This window comes from Amphiprion ocellaris, chromosome 10 (genome assembly GCF_022539595.1).
Source record: "Amphiprion ocellaris isolate individual 3 ecotype Okinawa chromosome 10, ASM2253959v1, whole genome shotgun sequence".
Classification (NCBI taxonomy): Eukaryota; Metazoa; Chordata; class Actinopteri; family Pomacentridae; genus Amphiprion; species Amphiprion ocellaris.
Genome location: NC_072775.1, coordinates 35,517,163 through 35,536,072, shown reverse-complemented (window position 1 = coordinate 35,536,072; position 18,910 = coordinate 35,517,163). Strand labels below are relative to the sequence as shown.

General features: G+C 38.0%; 1 protein-coding gene across 3 annotated transcripts in view; it reads left to right on the top strand.

Annotated features, from left to right (window-relative positions):
• Positions 1–18,910, top strand: part of dnaaf11 (dynein axonemal assembly factor 11) — a 57,529-nt gene that overhangs the window by 27,967 nt on the left and 10,652 nt on the right. For 2 of the 3 annotated variants that reach the window (XM_023294402.3, XM_035941029.2), the window contains exons 9-11: positions 421–490; positions 6,585–6,680; positions 9,728–9,819. In XM_023294402.3, coding sequence (XP_023150170.2) covers positions 421–490; positions 6,585–6,680; positions 9,728–9,819 — 258 coding nt within the window. The remainder of the gene's footprint in view (positions 1–420; positions 491–6,584; positions 6,681–9,727; positions 9,820–18,910) is intronic. The other variant, XM_035941030.2, reaches the window with a different exon arrangement.

The window sequence follows — 18,910 nt, the reverse complement described above, 5'->3', positions numbered from 1 at the left end:
GTCATTTTTCACGTCTTTGTAGTTTTAAGTCTATTTGTGGTGTCTTTGTGGTGTGTTTTTATGAAGGTTTTGTGTCACTTTATAGTATTTTTTTTCATGTCCACAGTTTTAAGTCCATTTGTTGTACGTTATTGTTCACTTTGCTCAACTCTCAGTAGCTTCATTCATCCAGAATACGCTTTAATTGAATTCTTTAAGGTCCCATATTGTGCCCTACTTTAGCTGATTTATCTGAGTCTCCCCTGAATGTGAATTTTTCAGCTCTAAATGCTGTAAAAACTGTAAATTTAACAATGACTGTACATGCTGCCCAGGTGCTTTGTTTCTCACCTTGATGCAGGTGTTTGTCTTCCACCTGGACAACTTTAGAAACCCCTTCATTCTGTTGGTCTAGACTGACCTCTGCTGCCTCCATCACAGACACCTGGACACCTCCCTGATCGATGTGGACGTTCAGCCGACGTACGTCCGAGTCGCAGTCAAAGGAAAGGTACTGTGGACTCCTAGTTCTCACATCTCTCAGTGGCCTTTAGGCAACACGTCATTCAGACATCAACTGTCCAACGAATGCAGTAATTTGGGGTTCTTAAGGTCTTAAAGGTCAGCAGAGACGTTCATCACTCCTTAAGGCTTTATCGGTGTGTATAGGTCACACTGTTCAGAAACCTGCAGTCAGTTGTGGTGAATAATTTCTGAAATTCTTCAAAACAAAAGGAAAATCAGTCTCAGATGTTTGGGAGGAGCCTCAGTTTAGACTCGAGTTCAGTTTTGTACGTCTTTGTGGTTGTCTTGGTTCTGTTTGTGGTGTGTTCATGGTCACTTTGTGGTTCTGTTCTTTGTTCATTTAGTATTTTTTTGTGATTTTTTTTGTCTCATTGTTGTCGTTTTGTGTCTTTTTTGTGGTAGTTTTCTGCGTCTTTGTAGTTTTGAGTCACCATGTGGTTACGTTGTGGTCATTATGTGTTTCTTGATTCTGTTTGTGGCTGTTTGTGTCTTTTTTGCGTTATTTTCCATACTTTTAAGGTTGATTTGTGTCACTTTATAGTAGTTTTAAGTCTGTGGTATGTTTTTGTTCTCTTAGTGGTTCCGTTTATTGGTAATTTTGTACTTTTTGTGGCATGTTTAGCATCTCTTTGTAATCACTTTGTGTCTTTTTGTGAGGTTTTTGTGTCACTTCTTGGTAGTTTTCTGCATTTTTGTAGTTTGTAGTCTGTGTGGTTACGTTGTGGTCATTTTGTGTTTCTTTGTGGCTACTGTGTCTTTTTAGTAATTTTTCACATTTTTGTAGACATGTTGATTCTGTTTATGGTCATTTTGCATCTTTTTTAGGTTATTTTGTGTTTCTTTGTGGTCATTTGTCTCTTTTTAGTAATTTTTCACATTTTTTGTCTATCTTGAGTCTGTTCATGGTCGTTTTGCATCTTTTTTAGGTTATTTTGTAGTCTCTTTGTGTTTGTTTTGTCTCTTCCTGGTCAATTTATATCATTCTAGTCATCTCTTATCCATCTATGGTATGTTTCTTGTCACTTTTTGAAATTGATGTGGTCATTTTGTGTGTCTTTGTGACATGTTTACTGTCTCTTTGTGGTCATTTTGTGGTTGTTTTGTGTCACATTATAGCAGTTTGTCGCATCTTTGCAGTTTTAACGTTGTGTTTTTGGTCCCTGTGTGGTTACTGAGTGGTCATTTTGTGTTTCTTTGTGGTCATTTGTCTCTTTTTAGTAATTTTTCACATTTTTTGTATATCTTGAGTCTGTTCATGGTCGTTTTGCATCTTTTTTAGGTTATTTTGTAGTTTCTTTGTGTTTGTTTTGTCTCTTCCTGGTCAATTTATATCGTTCTAGTCATCTCTTATCCATCTATGGTATGTTTCTTGTCATTTTTTGATAATGATGTGATCATTTTGTGTGTTTTTGTGACATGTTTAGTGTCTCTGTGGTCATTTTCTGTCACATTATAGTTGTTTTGCTCTTGATCTTTGTAGTTTTAAGGTTGTGTTTTTGGTCACTTTGTGATAATTTTTCTTCTTTGTTAAGTTGTAACTTGAATTTCTCAAAGAAAAGCTGTCAGAACTTCAGATTCCAGTTTCATTCACACTGGATGGTGACCAGTTTAACCGCTGACAGACTGTGATGCTTCTTGCTCAGCGGGTCTGATTGTTAGTTAAAGACGAGGCATTTTTTAAATGTTTCCAGCCTCTTTTAGGATCAGACCGCTGATTTTCGTCGCCTGCAGGAGCTCAGCTGTGGATGAATCCACGTCATGTTTGGTGGCCTCGCTGAGCCGAGGTGACAGTGGATGTGTTCAGGGCAGTTTGGTGACATTTCTCTTTACTGCGGGGATCCGTTGGCCTCTGAAGCCTGCAGAAACACTTGCTGTGCAGTATAGCTGATCCTCTGACTTCTCGCTGCAGAGGTGTTGATGCAGCTGACAAGTCGAACGCTCTGCGGGCCAACAGCTCGGTGTTAATCTGCCGTCGCCCTCCCTGCTTGTCTGAGAACTGTTTAGCAGCCTTTAACATGGCACCAGCAGTGGTTTGAGATGCTCTGTGAAGGCTGGCTGTTGGAGAGACGAGACGAGAACCACAGTGTCGCATGCTTTATTAGCAAACTCTAGCTCTACAACAATGTGACAAGACTTCTATCTGTGTTTCTGAAGGCTGGAGGGTAACATCTACACAATCACTTGTCAGGAAAACACGTGTTGACAGCAGATTTTACACAAAGTGGTTGGCCAAGCTGAACATCAAATGAATGAAATACAGTGAAAGTTTGTTCCATATGCTGATAAAACCGCTTTTAAATGGGTTAATGGGTTTCCAATGGAAAAGGTGAGAAAATCAAATAAACACCTGCAGTTATTGTTAAGTTTGAAATTCAGACATGCATTTCTACCAATAAATTGTTAATGTGGATTTAAAAACTGTCAAAAGGCCAAATTTATTTGAAAAAAAAAAAAAAAACGCATGGTGAAAATTAGCTTCACGAATAGCCATATTTAAGACCCAAAACAGAAATTCTTTATGTTCCACACACTAATTTGTTCAGTCTAGGCCTGTTGATCCATTAATTGGGTTAATAAGATCAGCTGTAGTACCTGGTTGTACCACCAGGTGGAGCTAGTTAAATGGTATGGAGGTGCAGCAAACACACCTGTAACTCCATCTGTGTAGAACTCTGCAGCATCAAGCTTTAAAAAGGTGTTTGCTAGCTGGCTACCTGAGGCTCATGCTAATTATGCTAAGCTAGGATTTCTGATGCTAACACATTCAAACACTCAAGCTAAACGTTCTGAGTATCAATCCATTTAGAGGTGACAGTAAATACCAACAGATTGCTCTACAATTGTTTAAAAGAAATCCATTTTAGTTGTGTTTTTGGTTGTTTTCGCTCAGTAATGTTTGTTTAATCACAGATACAGAGAGAGTCTTCTTCCTGAAGGGGGCGGGGCCACCAACAGCTCAGCTACATTTAAAGCTAAAGTTGTGGTGAAAAAACGTTTTTGTGGTGTTTTGATCTGAAATATTGCTGTCATTTTGTGTCTTGTTTTTGTCATTTTCTGTCTTGTTTTGTTGTTTTCTGTTTTGTTTTTGTCATTTTCTGTCGTTTTTGTCCTTTTCTGTCTTGTTTCTGTCATTTTGTGTCTTGTTTTTGTCATTTTGTGTCTTTTTTGGCGTTTTGTGTCTTGTTGGCGTTTTGTCTCATTTTTGTCATTTTGTGTCTCGTTTTTGTCATTTTCTGTCTCGTTTTTGGCGTTTTGTGTCTCATTTTTGTCATTTTGTGCCTTGTTTCTGTCATTTTATGTCTTGTTTCTGTGATTTTGTGTCTTGTTTTTGGCATTTTGTCTCGTTTTTTGTGTTTTCTGTCTCGTTTTGGCGTTTTGTGTCTCGTTTTTGTCATTTTGTGTCTTATTTTTGGCGTTTTGTGTCCTGTTTTGGTTATTTTGTGTCTTGTTTTTGGCATTTTGTCTCGTTTTTGGCATTTTGTGTCTTGTTTTTGTCATTTACATCATCCAACAGTGTTCCTATAGAATGTGTAGAGCAAAGCTATGTCCTCTCTTCTATTTTCCATCTTTTCATCCCATTGTCAGCCTTGATTGAATGTCTCCCTCCAGCTCATATTATCAGGATCAGACTAATTCTTTGGACTGTTTTCCATCAGTCAGTTTGTCCTCTTGGTCAGCAGTAACAGCAGCTAAATATCTAGCTTCTACTGCTGAGAAAAAGATCACATTAGCATGGATTAGAGTAGAGTTAGCAAACAGCACAGAGAACATGGAAGAAGAAGCTGAGCCCATCAATACCTATTATTGATCAATATGGAGAAGAAAACTGGAAAAGAGAAGGTTGATTTTTCAAACATTTAGAAGCTCAGATGTCCTCCAGTTCTGGAATGAGCCTTATACTGTCATATTATGACTTTAGAGGGGTAAATATTGTAAAACAGAAGCAGCTGCGTGACTAAAACTCCCTCCATGTTCCTGTAATGTGATGATTTGTCAACAGCTGGACTGATTCTGCACATAAAACACAACCTGCTGAATCATCAAACCACTCCTTTGACGTTTGTGATTCATTTCCAGAGGGAGTTTATCGCCCCTCCGGCTGCCGTCAAGTCATTTCCCTCCCAAAATAGTCCGACAGCCACGATATTTCTGCGGTTAAATGGATCGGCCCGAGTTTAGACGTTACAACCAGTAATCAGCCAAATTCGGTGTCAGCAGAAGATGTTTGATGTGGTGTCGGCTGGTGATTTGCGACTCTGCGGTGGTTTATTGAGGAAAAGGTTCAGTCCTGCAGGTCGTCACAGTTTCTACCTCCAGCTGTTCCTGTTTTAATCTCCCACAAGGCGACCTTTACGCCTGAATAAACAGGCGTCATCAACCAAACGGTGTCATTTTTTAGTTTTACAAACACCTGCAGGTTTGGAGTCCAGTATTTATGGTCGCTTGTTTCATAGCAGGGGTCGGCCTGATTGGACGGGTGGGGTGATTTAATGCAGCGATGCTTCATCTCAGGCCTTTAAATTCCCCTTTAATACCAGCTCATGTGGAGGAATCGACTGGAGGAGGAATATGTGGGAATATATCACCTCAGACGTCTGCACTGTTAAAATAAACATAAAAAAACTAACTTTGAACAGTTTTTACCTGTAATATTTGAAACAAGTTACTGTAAAAATACAGATTTTTATGTGGATTATATGAACAGTTTGGGCCTTTATATAGTCACTATATAAATTAATTTATTCACTTATTTATTCTACGACATATTATCTGTAATTTATCAAAACATGTAAGAGGCCAAAACTGCAAGTAATTCTCATATAAATCTGTATTTTAAATCATAATTTGTTGTTTTGTTTGACCATAAAATCAAAAATATTTTTACAATATTTAAATCTGCAAAATAAAATAAAATCACGGATATTTACCGTTAAATGAAAGAAAAATAATGTATGTAAATAATTTAAAAATGTTAAGTAGTTTTACAGATTTATTTGATAGATTTTTACTGTTATATTAGTTAAAGATAATATATAGTAAAAATTCCCCAAAATTAATTTGCATGTAAACCATCAAAAAATAAATTAAAAATCAGTATTTTTACACGTTTGACCATGAAATCAACAAAGAAATATCATTATTTTTTACAGATATCTACTGTTATTCTAAAGAAAATATGTACATTAAATATTTGAAAATGCCAAATCATTGTTTTTTAACTGTTATTTTACAGAATTTCTGTGTTTTATTAGATACACATAATAAATAGTAAAAATCATAGAAAGAAAAATATTAATTTACATATAAAATCTGAAAAAACAAACAACAAAATATAAAATAAAGCCAAACCTGTAAGTGAAGTCCACATTAAAAATCTGTATTTTCACAAATAGCAATTAGTTAAAACAGCAGAAAATAATTATTTCATAGTTATTTGCTGTCGTTTGAAAGAAATATCGGCAAATGATAAATCATGTGTTAACTGTTTTTTCATAATAAATATTAAAAATTCCTTTTAACCAAAACAAAAAGTCCAAAACTATAAACAACTTCCACATTAAAAACCTACATTTTTACATGCAGTAATTAGAAAATATAATTCTACAGATTTTTGCTGTTATTTTCACTATCGTTTTTTTTTTTTAAATTTTGCAACATTACAGCATTCCATTGTTTTTTTTTTTTGTACTTTTTGCTGCCAGAACTTCAGGTATTTTGTTATTTTTTTTCATTTTTGTGTTGTTTTTCCAGTGCAGAGTCGGATAACTGCTGCAGTTTTGGAGTTTTCCCTCTGCGGTTTCTCCTCAGTGGGAAATAAAAGTAAATTAAAAATGAAAAAGTGTAATTTTATGTCTGATTTGTCCTCCCACACGGCTCATTTTGGTTTCCTCAGGATTTTTCTGCAGTGATTGATCGCTGCTGTTCTCGTTTCGGAGCTATTCTTGTCGCTCTCCCGGCTCCTTTCTGGAAAGTGTTCCTATAAAAAGAGCCGCTAATGATTAAAGTCGTTGGACACAGTGGGACGGCCAGATCAGCGCATTAATCTTCCTAATTAAACCTGTGAATAACTTACTGTGCAGATATTTCAGATAGTCCTGCCGGCCGAAGTGAAGCCCGACAGCTCGACGGCTCGGCGGTCCCAAACCACCGGACACCTGGTCCTGACGCTGCCGCTGGTACGTTCAGTCACCTGAGCAGGTGAAGCAGCAACCAGGCACACTTCCTGGGGTTAATTAGTGTGACAGATCCTCACAATTATTAGTTTTATTGTCAGGAAATGTGCTGCAGACGTCACGACAGATCCTCATCAGTAAAAGTTTTTAACATCCCATGTAGAGCAACATTAAGCTTCCTTCAACACACTCACCATGAACTACTACCTTCTTGTTTTCAGTCCAGCTGAGAACTTTAGTTTCTTTTCTCATTGCTCATAAAGTTCCTGATAAATTTACGATTAAAGCTGCACGATATTATAGAAGCGATCCTAAAAGTGAGTATAACAACCTTAAAATCAGTGTATTGAGCTCTTTTTCTGGTCTTTCTTAGCAAGTTATCCAGATTTATCCAAGATTTACCTGAAACTTTTCCATAAGGACTTGAAACTTTTCAAAATTTTAAAAACTTGTCCAAAATAGATGGTCCAAAAAGACTTCAAAATGGTCCAGAACATCTCAAACTTACCTAAAGGTCTCGTAGTTTATCTAAAATGACAGAATGTCACAATTGAAACCCAGCATCTGGTTTTTGTTCAATGCTGTTTTCATCCTGTAAATTTTTCCAGAGTTCCAGGTCCTTGAAGTCCATAGAGGTAGGTCCAGATTTTAATGTTTCAAAGCGACCAGAATACGACATGAAACGACCACAAAATATGTCAAATGACCGAAAAGTGATGCAAATTCACCACAAGTTAAAAAACACTAAATAAAGTTGTAAAAGTGACCACAAAAGGAGAATTTCTTTTGTAAAGTTGGATGTTTTAACATGGAGGTCGATGGAGGAGTGATTCACGTCTGGAGCCTCCAGTGGACGTTTGTGGAACTGCAGCTTTTACTTCATGTTTCAGTCCTGGAACTGTAGAGATGTTTGGATTCCTTTCATATGAAAAAGTTACCCCAGACCTTAATCTCCAGTAACTTTATTAACGATCAGAGTTCTACCTTCATACTGTGAATATTTCAGAGTTCCAGGCCCTTGAAGTCCATAGAGGAGAACATCCCCTGGAGAAAGTTCTAGAGTAGACCTACTGACAACTGGACAGTTGTCAGTAGGTCTACTCTAGAACTTTCTCCAGTTGTCGGTCTACTCTAGAAATTTCTACAGTTGTCGGTAGGTCTATTCTAGAACTTTCTACAGTTGTCGGTAGGTCTACTCTAGAACTTTGTCCAGCTGTCAGTAGGTCTACTCTAGAAATTTCTACAGTTGTCGGGAGGTCTATTCTAGAACTTTCTCCAGTTGTCGGTAGGTCTACTCTAGAACTTTCTCCAGTTGTCGGTAGGTCTACTCTAGAACTTTCTCCAGCTGTCGGTAGGTCTACTCTAGAACTTTCTCCAGCTGTCGGTAGGTCTACTCTAGAAATTTCTCCCGAGGACGTTCTCCATTCCTGCTTCCAGTCTTTAAGTTTAGTCTCACTTAGAACATTCCAGGTCCTTGAAGTCCATAGAGGTGGGTCCAGATTTATGACTTTTTAATGGACTTTTTCCATCATTTCTGAGCCTCAGAACTTCAGTGTCACGGCGTGGGGGTGAACCCCAGCAGAGAGCACACAGATGAGGAACTGAGGCAGGAACAAAAAGGCGGATTTATTTTTACCAAGAGGCAGGGTAACCAAGGAACAGGTGGGGGGAAACTAAGAACCCAGGATAACTAAGGAGAACTCACTAAAGGGGACGGTGGGGGGTGATGGTACCAGGAACCGGCGGCTCGGTAGGCGTCCTCCGTGCAGGTGCTGGTTGGCGGCAGAGAGCGGGCAGGAACGTCCCGTTCCAGGGGGGAGGCAGGCAGGATGTTCCAGGGGCAGGGAGGCTCGGCAGGCAGGGAAATCCAGGGACAGGCCGGGGATCCAGGAGCAGGAAGGGGGGAGAGTCTGGAGGGTCTTGGTCAGGGAGAAAATAATGAGAAGGAGAGAAAGGGGGAAGGATGAGGGAGGTCAGGTGGGGGTTGAAGCCAGGACGGAGGTTGGGGCCCTGACAATCAGTCCAGCTGAAGTTTTGAAGCAGTTGATTCTTAGACCAGAATGAAGATCATTGTAATCCGTCGTGTATTAAAAGCATGTATTAACAGGTTTTTATGAAAAAAATTATTGCGATTTTGCTTTAAACTGTTAAATTGAAAGAAAAAATCCACAAAATAATCTGCAAAAGGTTGTTTATTCACTACCGATATGTTACTTTTGCTGCAAATAGGGTTTATTACCATCAGAATAGATTCTGGCTGGAAGTCATTAATGATAACAGAAGACTTTGTCATGATTGTTTATTCATGTCAGTTCAATAAATCACTAAAAACTATCCAAAGAAAGCATACTGCTACTGAATAACAATGTTTAAATCATGAAAATGTCTGTGAAATTGCGTTAAAAAATTCAATTTATAGTGTCTGCAGGAGGTAAAGCAGGAAGATTTTCCACCCAAACAGCTGATAACTAGCACAAAAAAGTGCAACCAAATCTAATTTTGTTCATTTTAAAGCAAGTTTTGGCAGCAAGTCGTCGCATTTGCACCAAGCAGCTAACGTTAACTCAGAGCGGTTTAAATATACATCCACCACTTTCTCCTTTAGAGAGCTCAAAAAATATTAGAAATTAGTTGTTTGCAACCATTCCTACACTGAGTTTTAAACCGGGTCTTGTTCCATTCATCATTATATTCAAACAGATTCTCGATGAATGCAGGAAATCAATGTTAATGTTTTCTTTATTTGCATCAGAGAAAAAACTGCCTGATAAAACATGATTGAGGCATCTGATGCCTAAACATGATATTTTTTAGAATTGTGACTTCAGTCCTGCTACTTTGCTGCTTTCTCTGCTTGCTTTGCTCCCAGAAGATCAGAGTTTTAATGAAGGAACTCGTTATAGCGACTATAAAGAGAGTCGGCTGCTACTATTAATCCTCCATATGGCCTCGGATGCATCCAGCTCCAGTAAATGCTTCAGAACTCAAAGCCGTGTGCAGAGAAACACCAGCAAACATGTTTGTTTTTCTCCTCTCATGTGTCCTTTCAGGCCCAAGGTGAAATCAGAGTGACAAAGATCGTCCAACGTCCGTCCAGAAACTGTGGAAACAGACACTGCAGCTCGCCGCAGGACAATAAAAGGTAGTTAAATATCCTGTTTTCTCTGCAGCTGATGAAGCAAACATCTGCATAATGTAGGAAAATGAACGTTAGCACAAACACAGCATCTGAATCTCCTTCCACAACACTGACTCTATGTTTTATCATAATTTATGATGTTTTTATGGATGTCAAATCATATTTTTCATGTCATTTTGTGTAAACTCTACCTCCTAAGAATCAGATGAGTTTTAATCTACAGTAACTTTAGTATATTTAGTGAAGCCACACAGAATTCTACTTTCATACTGTGAATATTTCTGTTTCTGGTCTGAAATTTGCCTTTTTTAAAGACTTTTTCCATCATTTCTGAGCCTCAGAACTTCATCAGTCCAGCAAATAGAACCATGACATTTAAGAGGTAAAACTCATTTGAGTTCTGGTGGAAATTACACTAAAATTCACACTAAAATAACTAAAAAAGCTGGAAAATTACCATAAAAACAGACAAATTAACCACAAAAGAGACCAAATCACCAAAATTACCACAAAGAAACACAAAATCAGCACAGAAAGACTCAGAATCAGCACAAAAACAAACACAAAAAGACCCCAAATCACCCCAAAAATAGGTGAATATTCCTCAGAAAGACACACAAAATCTCCACCAAAAGTTACCCCAAAGAACCATCTGGTTTTTCATCTCCAGTAACTTTATCAATGATCAGAATTCTACCTTCTTACTGGGAATATTTCCAGAGTTCCAGGTCCTTGAAGTCCATAGAGGTGGGTCCAGATTTATCACTTTTTAATGGACTTTTTCCATCAGATCCTCAGAACTTCATCAGTCCAGCAGATAGAACCATGACATTTAGGAGAAGAAACACATCTGAGTTCTGGTAGAAACTGACACCAGATCAGTTTAAATCCATGCAGGTTTCACAGTCTGAAGATAATTTAAATTTGAGTAATTTTACATAATTTTGTTTAATTTTGGACAAATTTTGTGTCATTGTGATCAATTTTTGAGTCATTTTATGCATAAATTGAGTAATTTTTATTTTTTTTTCTTACAATGGACAAGTATTGAGAAATTGTGGATAATTTCTGTGTAATTTTTGACATCTTTTATGACATTTTGAGCAATTTTGGTTAAATTAAAAACACGTTTGAGCCCTGTTTAAAATCTGGGACACAAAATGACAAAAAACAAGACACAAAATGAACCAACTGACCACAAAATGACAAAAAAAGAGACAAAAAAATTACACAAAATGGCAAAAAAAAATTAGACAAATTGAGAGAAATGAGACAGAAAATGACAAAAAAAGACATTAAATGGTTTTGTTCTACCAACTGTAACCCTCTATCCCTCTATCTCTACCCCTCTATCTCTACCCCTCTATCCCTCTACCTCTACTCCCCTCTCTCTACTCCCCTCTCTCTACTCCTCTATCTATATCCCTCTATCTCTATCCCTCTATCTCTATCCCTCTATCTCTACCCCTCTACCCCTCTATCTCTACCCCTCTATCCCTCTACCTCTACCCCTCTATCTCTACCCCTCTATTTCTACCCCTCTATCTATATCCCTCTATCTCTACCCCTCTATCTCTACCCCTCTATCTCTACCCCTCTATCTCTACCCCTCTACCTCTTCCCCTCTATCTATATCCCTCTATCTCTATCTCTACCCCTCTATCTCTACCCCTCTATCTCTACCCCTCTATCTCTACCCCTCTATTTCTACCCCTCTACCTCTACTCCTCTATCTATATCCCTCTATCTCTACCTTTACCCCTCTATCTCTACCCCTCTATCTCTACCCCTCTATCTCTACCCCTCTATCTACTCCTCTATCTATATCCCTCTATCTCTATCTCTACCCCTCTATCTCTACCCCTCTATCTCTACCCCTCTATCTCTACCCCTCTATCTACTCCTCTATCTATATCCCTCTATCTCTATCTCTACCCCTCTATCTCTATCCCTCTATCTCTACCTCTCTACATCTTCTGTCCCTCTCAACCTGCCCGGCCAGCAACAGATGGTTCCCCCACATTAGAGTCGGGTTCTGCTCGAGGTTTTTTTTTTCCCTGTTAAAAGGGTGTTTTCCTGCCACTGTCTCCTTAGGGCTGCTCTGGGGTTCAGGCATATGGGTTCTGTAAAGCATCTCGAGACAATTTGACTGTAATTGGTGCTATATAAATAAAATTGAATTGAATTGAAATAAAATTGAATTAAATGACACAAAATGACAAAAACAAGAGACAGAACATTATAGAACGTGACTAAACAACAAAAACCTGTTTCTACAGCTGATGAGTCCAGAGGAAAAGTCTGGAGAGGCTAAAGTAAAGTTCTGCCTGATTGGTTGGTGGTTGCTGGATGACATCACCAACGCTGCCCAGTAAACGAGCTTCCGAGCTGTGTGGCTTCATGTTTTCTCCTCATTTCTATTTCATGCTGGTGAATCTGCAGAACTAAAAAAGGCGACGGTGGATTCTTTTTTTCCTGGATTTCCTCCAGACTGTAAATAATACCTGAGACTCTCGATCTTCTGGAATTCTGCTCAGTAGAACAAACGCTGTTCTGACTGTGGTGTCAACAGACGATAGATGAGTAAGAAACAATAAGTTTGTAATATTAAAGGCAAGCCAACAGCGGCTGTAGCCCGCAGGCAGCTGGATGTGGGTTTGTCTGAATTTCTCAGTGGGTCTCGGTTGGTGTTGGTCTTTGTTTGGCCTTGAGTTGCTCATGTTTCAGTGCTTCCGGCTTATCAGCTCCCTGTTGTCCTAATTACAGATTCCTGTTGTCTATTAAAATCGTGATCCGGTTTTATCGGTTGTGTTGATGCTAGCGCTCTGCCTGCTAATGGCCGTGTGCTGGATGCTGATAACCTTGACCAGGAAGAAGAAGAAGAGCCCTCGCCACAGTTCAGCACCTCCTCTTTTTCTTCTGTGGTGTTCAGATTTAGCTTCAGGCTCAAACCACCAAACAGCTGCTGCTGGTGTGTTTTTGGACCAATCTCAATGTCTGTTCTTGATCGTGACCCATATCCCACAACTGCAGAGAAAAACAAGCAGGGATTCACTTCAGTTCAGGTTTTCTTTCCAGTCAGACTCTGTAGAACCAACACATGGATAACAAATTAAAGGAAAAGCCAACAGAAAACGTCCAAATTAGATGCTGGACCACCATGTGACATCAGAACATCTTCAGTGCTTCTTGCCATTGATTCTCCACGTCTCTGGAACTCTACCAGAGGGATAAAACATCTATCTTCCAACAGATATTCCCTCAGTTGTTGGGAATGTTTTCTAGCGACTCAACACATCAGTCCAAAATCTAACAGATGTTCACCTGGATTGAGATCTGGTGGCAAATTTTTCAGCATTTCTAGCATCAGCACTTTATTTCTTGTATTCTAGCGTACATTTATGCATCAATCTGTTTCTTTTCTGCATCTTTTTCTGAAAATGTCATAACTTATGGTAAATTCAGGCACCAGGTGACACTTTTCAATTAGGAATGTTCATCAAGGCATTTTTTAACTGATCGGTACCACAACACGAATCAAAAACCAACCATTTGTTTACATTTTCTGTCACTCCAGTTTTGAAAAGACAGTAGGATTTGTGGCAGGATGCTAGGAATGCTATTTAAAAACAATTATCAGTAAATGATGAATCGATTGCACAAAGTACATCCTACCATCTAATACTACATTTACCCTCTAGTACTACATCTACCCTCTAACACTACATTTACCCTCTAATACATTTACCCTCTAATACTACATTTATCCATTAACACTACAACTACCCTCTAATACTACACTTACCCTCTAATACTACATTTACCATCTAATACTACATTTACCCTCTAGTACTACATTTACCCTCTAGTACTACATTTATCCTCTAGTACTACATTTACCCTCTAACAGTACATTTACCCTCTATCACTACATTTATCCTCTAATACTACATTTACCTTCTAATACTACATTTACCCTCTAGTACTACATTTACCCTCCAGTACTACATTTAACCTCTAGTACTACATTTACCCTCTAACACTACATTTATCCTCTAATACTACATTTATCCTCTAATACTACATTTACCCTCTAACACTACATTTACCCTCTAGTACTACATTTACCCTCTGGTACTACATTTACCCTCTAATACTACATTTATCCATTAACACTACGTCTACCCTCTAATACTACATTTACCCTCTAACACTACATTTACCCTCTAACACTACATTTATCCTCTAATACTACATTTACCTTCTAATACTACATTTACCCTCTAACACTACATTTACCCTCTAACACTACATTTACCTTCTAACACTACATTTACCCTCTAATACTATTTACCTTCTAACACTACATTTACCCTGTAATACTACATTTGCCGTCTAATACTACATTTATCCATTAACACTACAACTACCCTCTAATACTACACTTACCCTCTAATACTACATTTACCATCTAATACTACATTTACCCTCTAGTACTACATTTACCCTCTAGTACTACATTTATCCTCTAGTACTACATTTACCCTCTAACAGTACATTTACCCTCTATCACTACATTTATCCTCTAATACTACATTTGCCTTCTAATACTACATTTACCCTCTAGTACTACATCTACCCTCTAACACTACATTTACCCTCTAATACTACATTTACCCTCTAATACTACATTTATCCATTAACACTACAACTACCCTCTAATACTACACTTACCCTCTAATACTACATTTACCATCTAATACTACATTTACCCTCTAGTACTACATTTACCCTCTAGTACTACATTTATCCTCTAGTACTACATTTACCCTCTAACAGTACATTTACCCTCTATCACTACATTTATCCTCTAATACTACATTTACCTTCTAATACTACATTTACCCTCTAGTACTACATTTACCCTCCAGTACTACATTTAACCTCTAGTACTACATTTACCCTCTAACACTACATTTATCCTCTAATACTACATTTATCCTCTAATACTACATTTACCCTCTAACACTACATTTACCCTCTAGTACTACATTTACCCTCTAGTACTACATTTACCCTCTAGTACTACATTTACCCTCTAATACTACATTTATCCATTAACACTACGTCTACCCTCTAATACTACATTTACCCTCTAACACTACATTTACCCTCTAACACTACATTTATCCTCTAATACTACATTTACCTTCTAATACTACATTTACCCTCTAACACTACATTTACCTTCTAACACTACATTTACCCTCTAATACTATTTACCTTCTAACACTACATTTACCATCTAATACTACATTTGCCGTCTAATACTACATTTACCGTCTAATACTACATTTACCTTCTAACACTACATTTACCCTCTAACATTACATTTACCCTCAAACACTACATTTACCTTCGACAAATGAACCCAAACTACGGCAACAAAATGCTGCCACAATAAAAAACAAGCAAACCAAAGCAAGAATGCCTTAAAAATTAATACCATGTTTATGAATTAATAGACTTGTAAATGCAGTAAAGAGAAATACACTAAAACAGTATTTAGCTTTGAAGCAGTACCACTTCTCCAGTATGTTTTCCTTTCCTCCAGCTAGTCATTGGTTTCCATTCTTTCTTGTGCTGTTGGAGGGAAATCAATGTACAGAGATGCTAAACTTGCTCTAAAGTTACATTAGTGCTGGAAGGAAAAACAATGGAGACTTTTCAGATCAATCTGCACTTCTGACTTCATCATCAACTCAATGTCAGTTGCAAAACAAAAGCAGACATGATGTTGACTGTGATCGATTGGCCTAAAAGACACTGCAGCATGTTGTGGAAAACAGTCAGCAGTATTATGAAGGAATGTCGCCAGTTCTCTAGGAAGATATTCAGATAATGGCAGAGTCTCAAACAAGTGCTTGTACTTTCACCAACAAATAAAGGCCACTTCCTAACAACGGCATCGAGGAGCGCTGGAATACCTGCACTGTAATGAAAGACGTTTATTTAGAAAACTCGGGTTACACTTAAGGCAACTAAGAGATAGAATCATGATTTAATAAATTGGGGTTTAAAATTAGTATGTAAGCGCGGAAACTGTGAAAAAGTTATGAGTTAATGAGAAAAACAGCCACAAGTAATGGATATACAGCAGAAGAAATGAGCTAACAATAATGGCCATAGAGCTGAAATAGTTAGCTTAAAGAGGTTATCGGCTAAAAGAAATTAATATACACCAGAAATAGTTAGCTAAAACAAAGATTTAGATGAAAGTCATGGGTATCAAGCTGAAATAGTTTGCTAAAAGAAACATTGAGCTAAAAATCACAGATATACAGTTGAAATAGTTAGCTAAAAGAAACAATGAGCTAACAATAATGACTATAGAGTTGAAATAGCCAAAAGAAGCTGTCAGCCAAAGGCAGTGGATATTCAGCTGAAATAGTTAGCTAAAACAAAGAATTAGCTAAAAGTAATGGGTTTACAGCTGATATAGTTAGCTAAAAGAAGCTATTAGCTAAAACTAATGAATATACAGCAGGTAGTTAGCTAAAACAAAGAATTAGCTGAAGGTAATGGATATACAGTTGAAATAGTTAGCCAAAAGAAGCTGTCAGCTAAAAGCAGAGTGTATTCAGCTGAAATAGTTAGCTACACAAAAGAGCTGGCTTAAAATCATGAATATACAGCTAAAGTAGTTAGCTAAAACAAATAAGCAGCTGAAAATAATGAATATACAGCAGAAATAGTTAGCTAAATGAAATAGTGAGCTAACAATAATAGCTATAAAGCTGAAATAGTTGGCTAAATTGAGTAATTAGCTAAAACGCATGGATAAACAGATGACACAGTTGTTCATGAATTGCTGAAATTGGTAAAATTGAAAAAATGAGCGAGCAATTAGTGAAAGTCGCTACTTTAAAAAAAATATATAAAAAAAACTAAAATAGTCATGGAAAAATAAACAATGGTTGAAACAGTGACTTTAAAGTGAAGAATAAATGGTGAAAATTTCTTTATCACTGTTTTATCCTGAAGTTAACGGTTGGAACACATGTTAGAGATGTAGCAGGTATATGAGAATAATGCAACTTGATGATTTTTAAAACTGTTTTTCTTTTAGATTGGAAATTTTTAATCATTTCTCTAATCAGATTCAGAAAACTTTATTTGTCCACAGGGAGCAATTAAAAGGCAGTGCAACATGACATAATAAGAAATAGGGATAAATATATATACAAGTCTAGAGCAAGTAATGAGAATACAAATGAAAAAGAGACAAATAAGACAAAACGCAGCTTAGTAACATACTAGTGCAAATATGAATGAAAAGTAGGTGCAATGTCACGCTACGAGCTGACTGGTCAGCCACATGAGCAGCGACCTGGAACCGGAAAAGAAGTCTGTAATGTCATTTATTTTGGACCCGCTGTGGCTAATTAACATCCGTGATCTCTGGTAGTACTGAGACCAGGTTAGGGTGTGTTTGTTTTATCCACAAGTGACTTTACTGTTATTTATTTTGTCGTCATGTTTTAGTTCTCAGCTAATCAGGGCGTCGGTGGAAAATAAAATTAGCCCCTTTTGGCACTAATAGGACCCTGGTATTGTCTGTCATATGTGTAATTTATGCTATTAAGTATTAGCACTTATTCAGATGAATTTTCCTTTCAGAAAATTCATCTGATTCAGCTCATTTAATAACGGACCTCTCATGTCAGCCTGACAGCAGGTTTTCCTGAAACATGATTAAAATATTGCAGGGTAAAGTTCATGTGTTAGTTTGCAGTTTGTTTGACAAAATAATTGCACCTCGAGGCTCAGCCGGAGTGGATTGAAGTCTCGGACGAAGTTTTTGATTCGTCAAACTGCTCCTTCCAAGGTCAAAAACGACTGTCATGCTCTGCACTTTGGTTCATTTTAACGAGGACAAAATGAGCTTAGAATTAAAATCCACTCATGAAACGGGAGAACAGAGAGCTGAAGCGACGTTTCTTCTATAAACCTGATTTACATAAACATCCCGTCCACTGTTTTGGAGTTTATATTCTTTATAATAAATGGGAGAAACCATTCCATAGTGGTCCAAACCTCAGTAAAATAAAGCGTCTGTATCCTCTGCAGGGTTTTTCCCAGCATGCATTGGAACTGTGTGTGATTTTCCAAGTGCACATATATAGGACAGACTGTATTTTCCAGTATTTTTTAATGTCTAAACCAACAGCAGCATTAATTATTTACAGTGTGGTTTGGAGGCTGAAGCGTGACGTCGGTTCGGTTCAGCTTCGCCTCCTAATGACCACATCAGAGCCGTTTTACTGAGCCTCTGTTTCGTCTCTTCGCCTGGAGCTTCGCTGGTCTCCACGCCGTCATTTCCATTTTATGACCGAGAGCTGCTTCCTGTCCTTCACGTGGCCCCATCAAACCCATCGTAGGGCCCCGGTGGCGTCCTCAACCCTCCAATTAAACGGTGGATGAAATGCTAAGCTGCTAAGCTACGTGGCGAGGTGACAGCGGAATTATGACATCATTTTGACACGATTAAGGCCGACCCCCGACCCCAGGCTTCCCCACAGGCTCTATATTCATCCTCCAGGGCGGATGGAGATGCCTCTGAAGGCCGCGATCAGGTCTGAAATAGATTTGATGACACGAGGCAGGACGAAGTGGGAACTATATCATCAGATCAGACCCACAGCCCACAGCTCATGTTGGCTGTGATGGCGTCCCGAGTGGATTTTAGAAGGTGGAAGGTCAACGGCAGAGAGGAGTCTGTGTTATTGTATTAACCTCCCGAACCCCAAAACCTGCTGGCTGATGGGAAAATCACCAACATGTCACCATTTATCAGAGAAATTAATAAAAAATAATCAAGTCTAAGCTGCAAATTGTGATATTTATTCAAACTCGCTTTGTTCTGCACATCTTGATACAATAAATAGCCAAATGACTCATTCATCACAGGAAAAAACAACAAAAAAAAAATAGTTCATGAACATATCATGTGTGATGTGCTGGTTCCACTGGAAAAACGACCCAAATCCAAGCCTAAAATCATGATATTTATTGAAAATCAGTTTATCTTAAA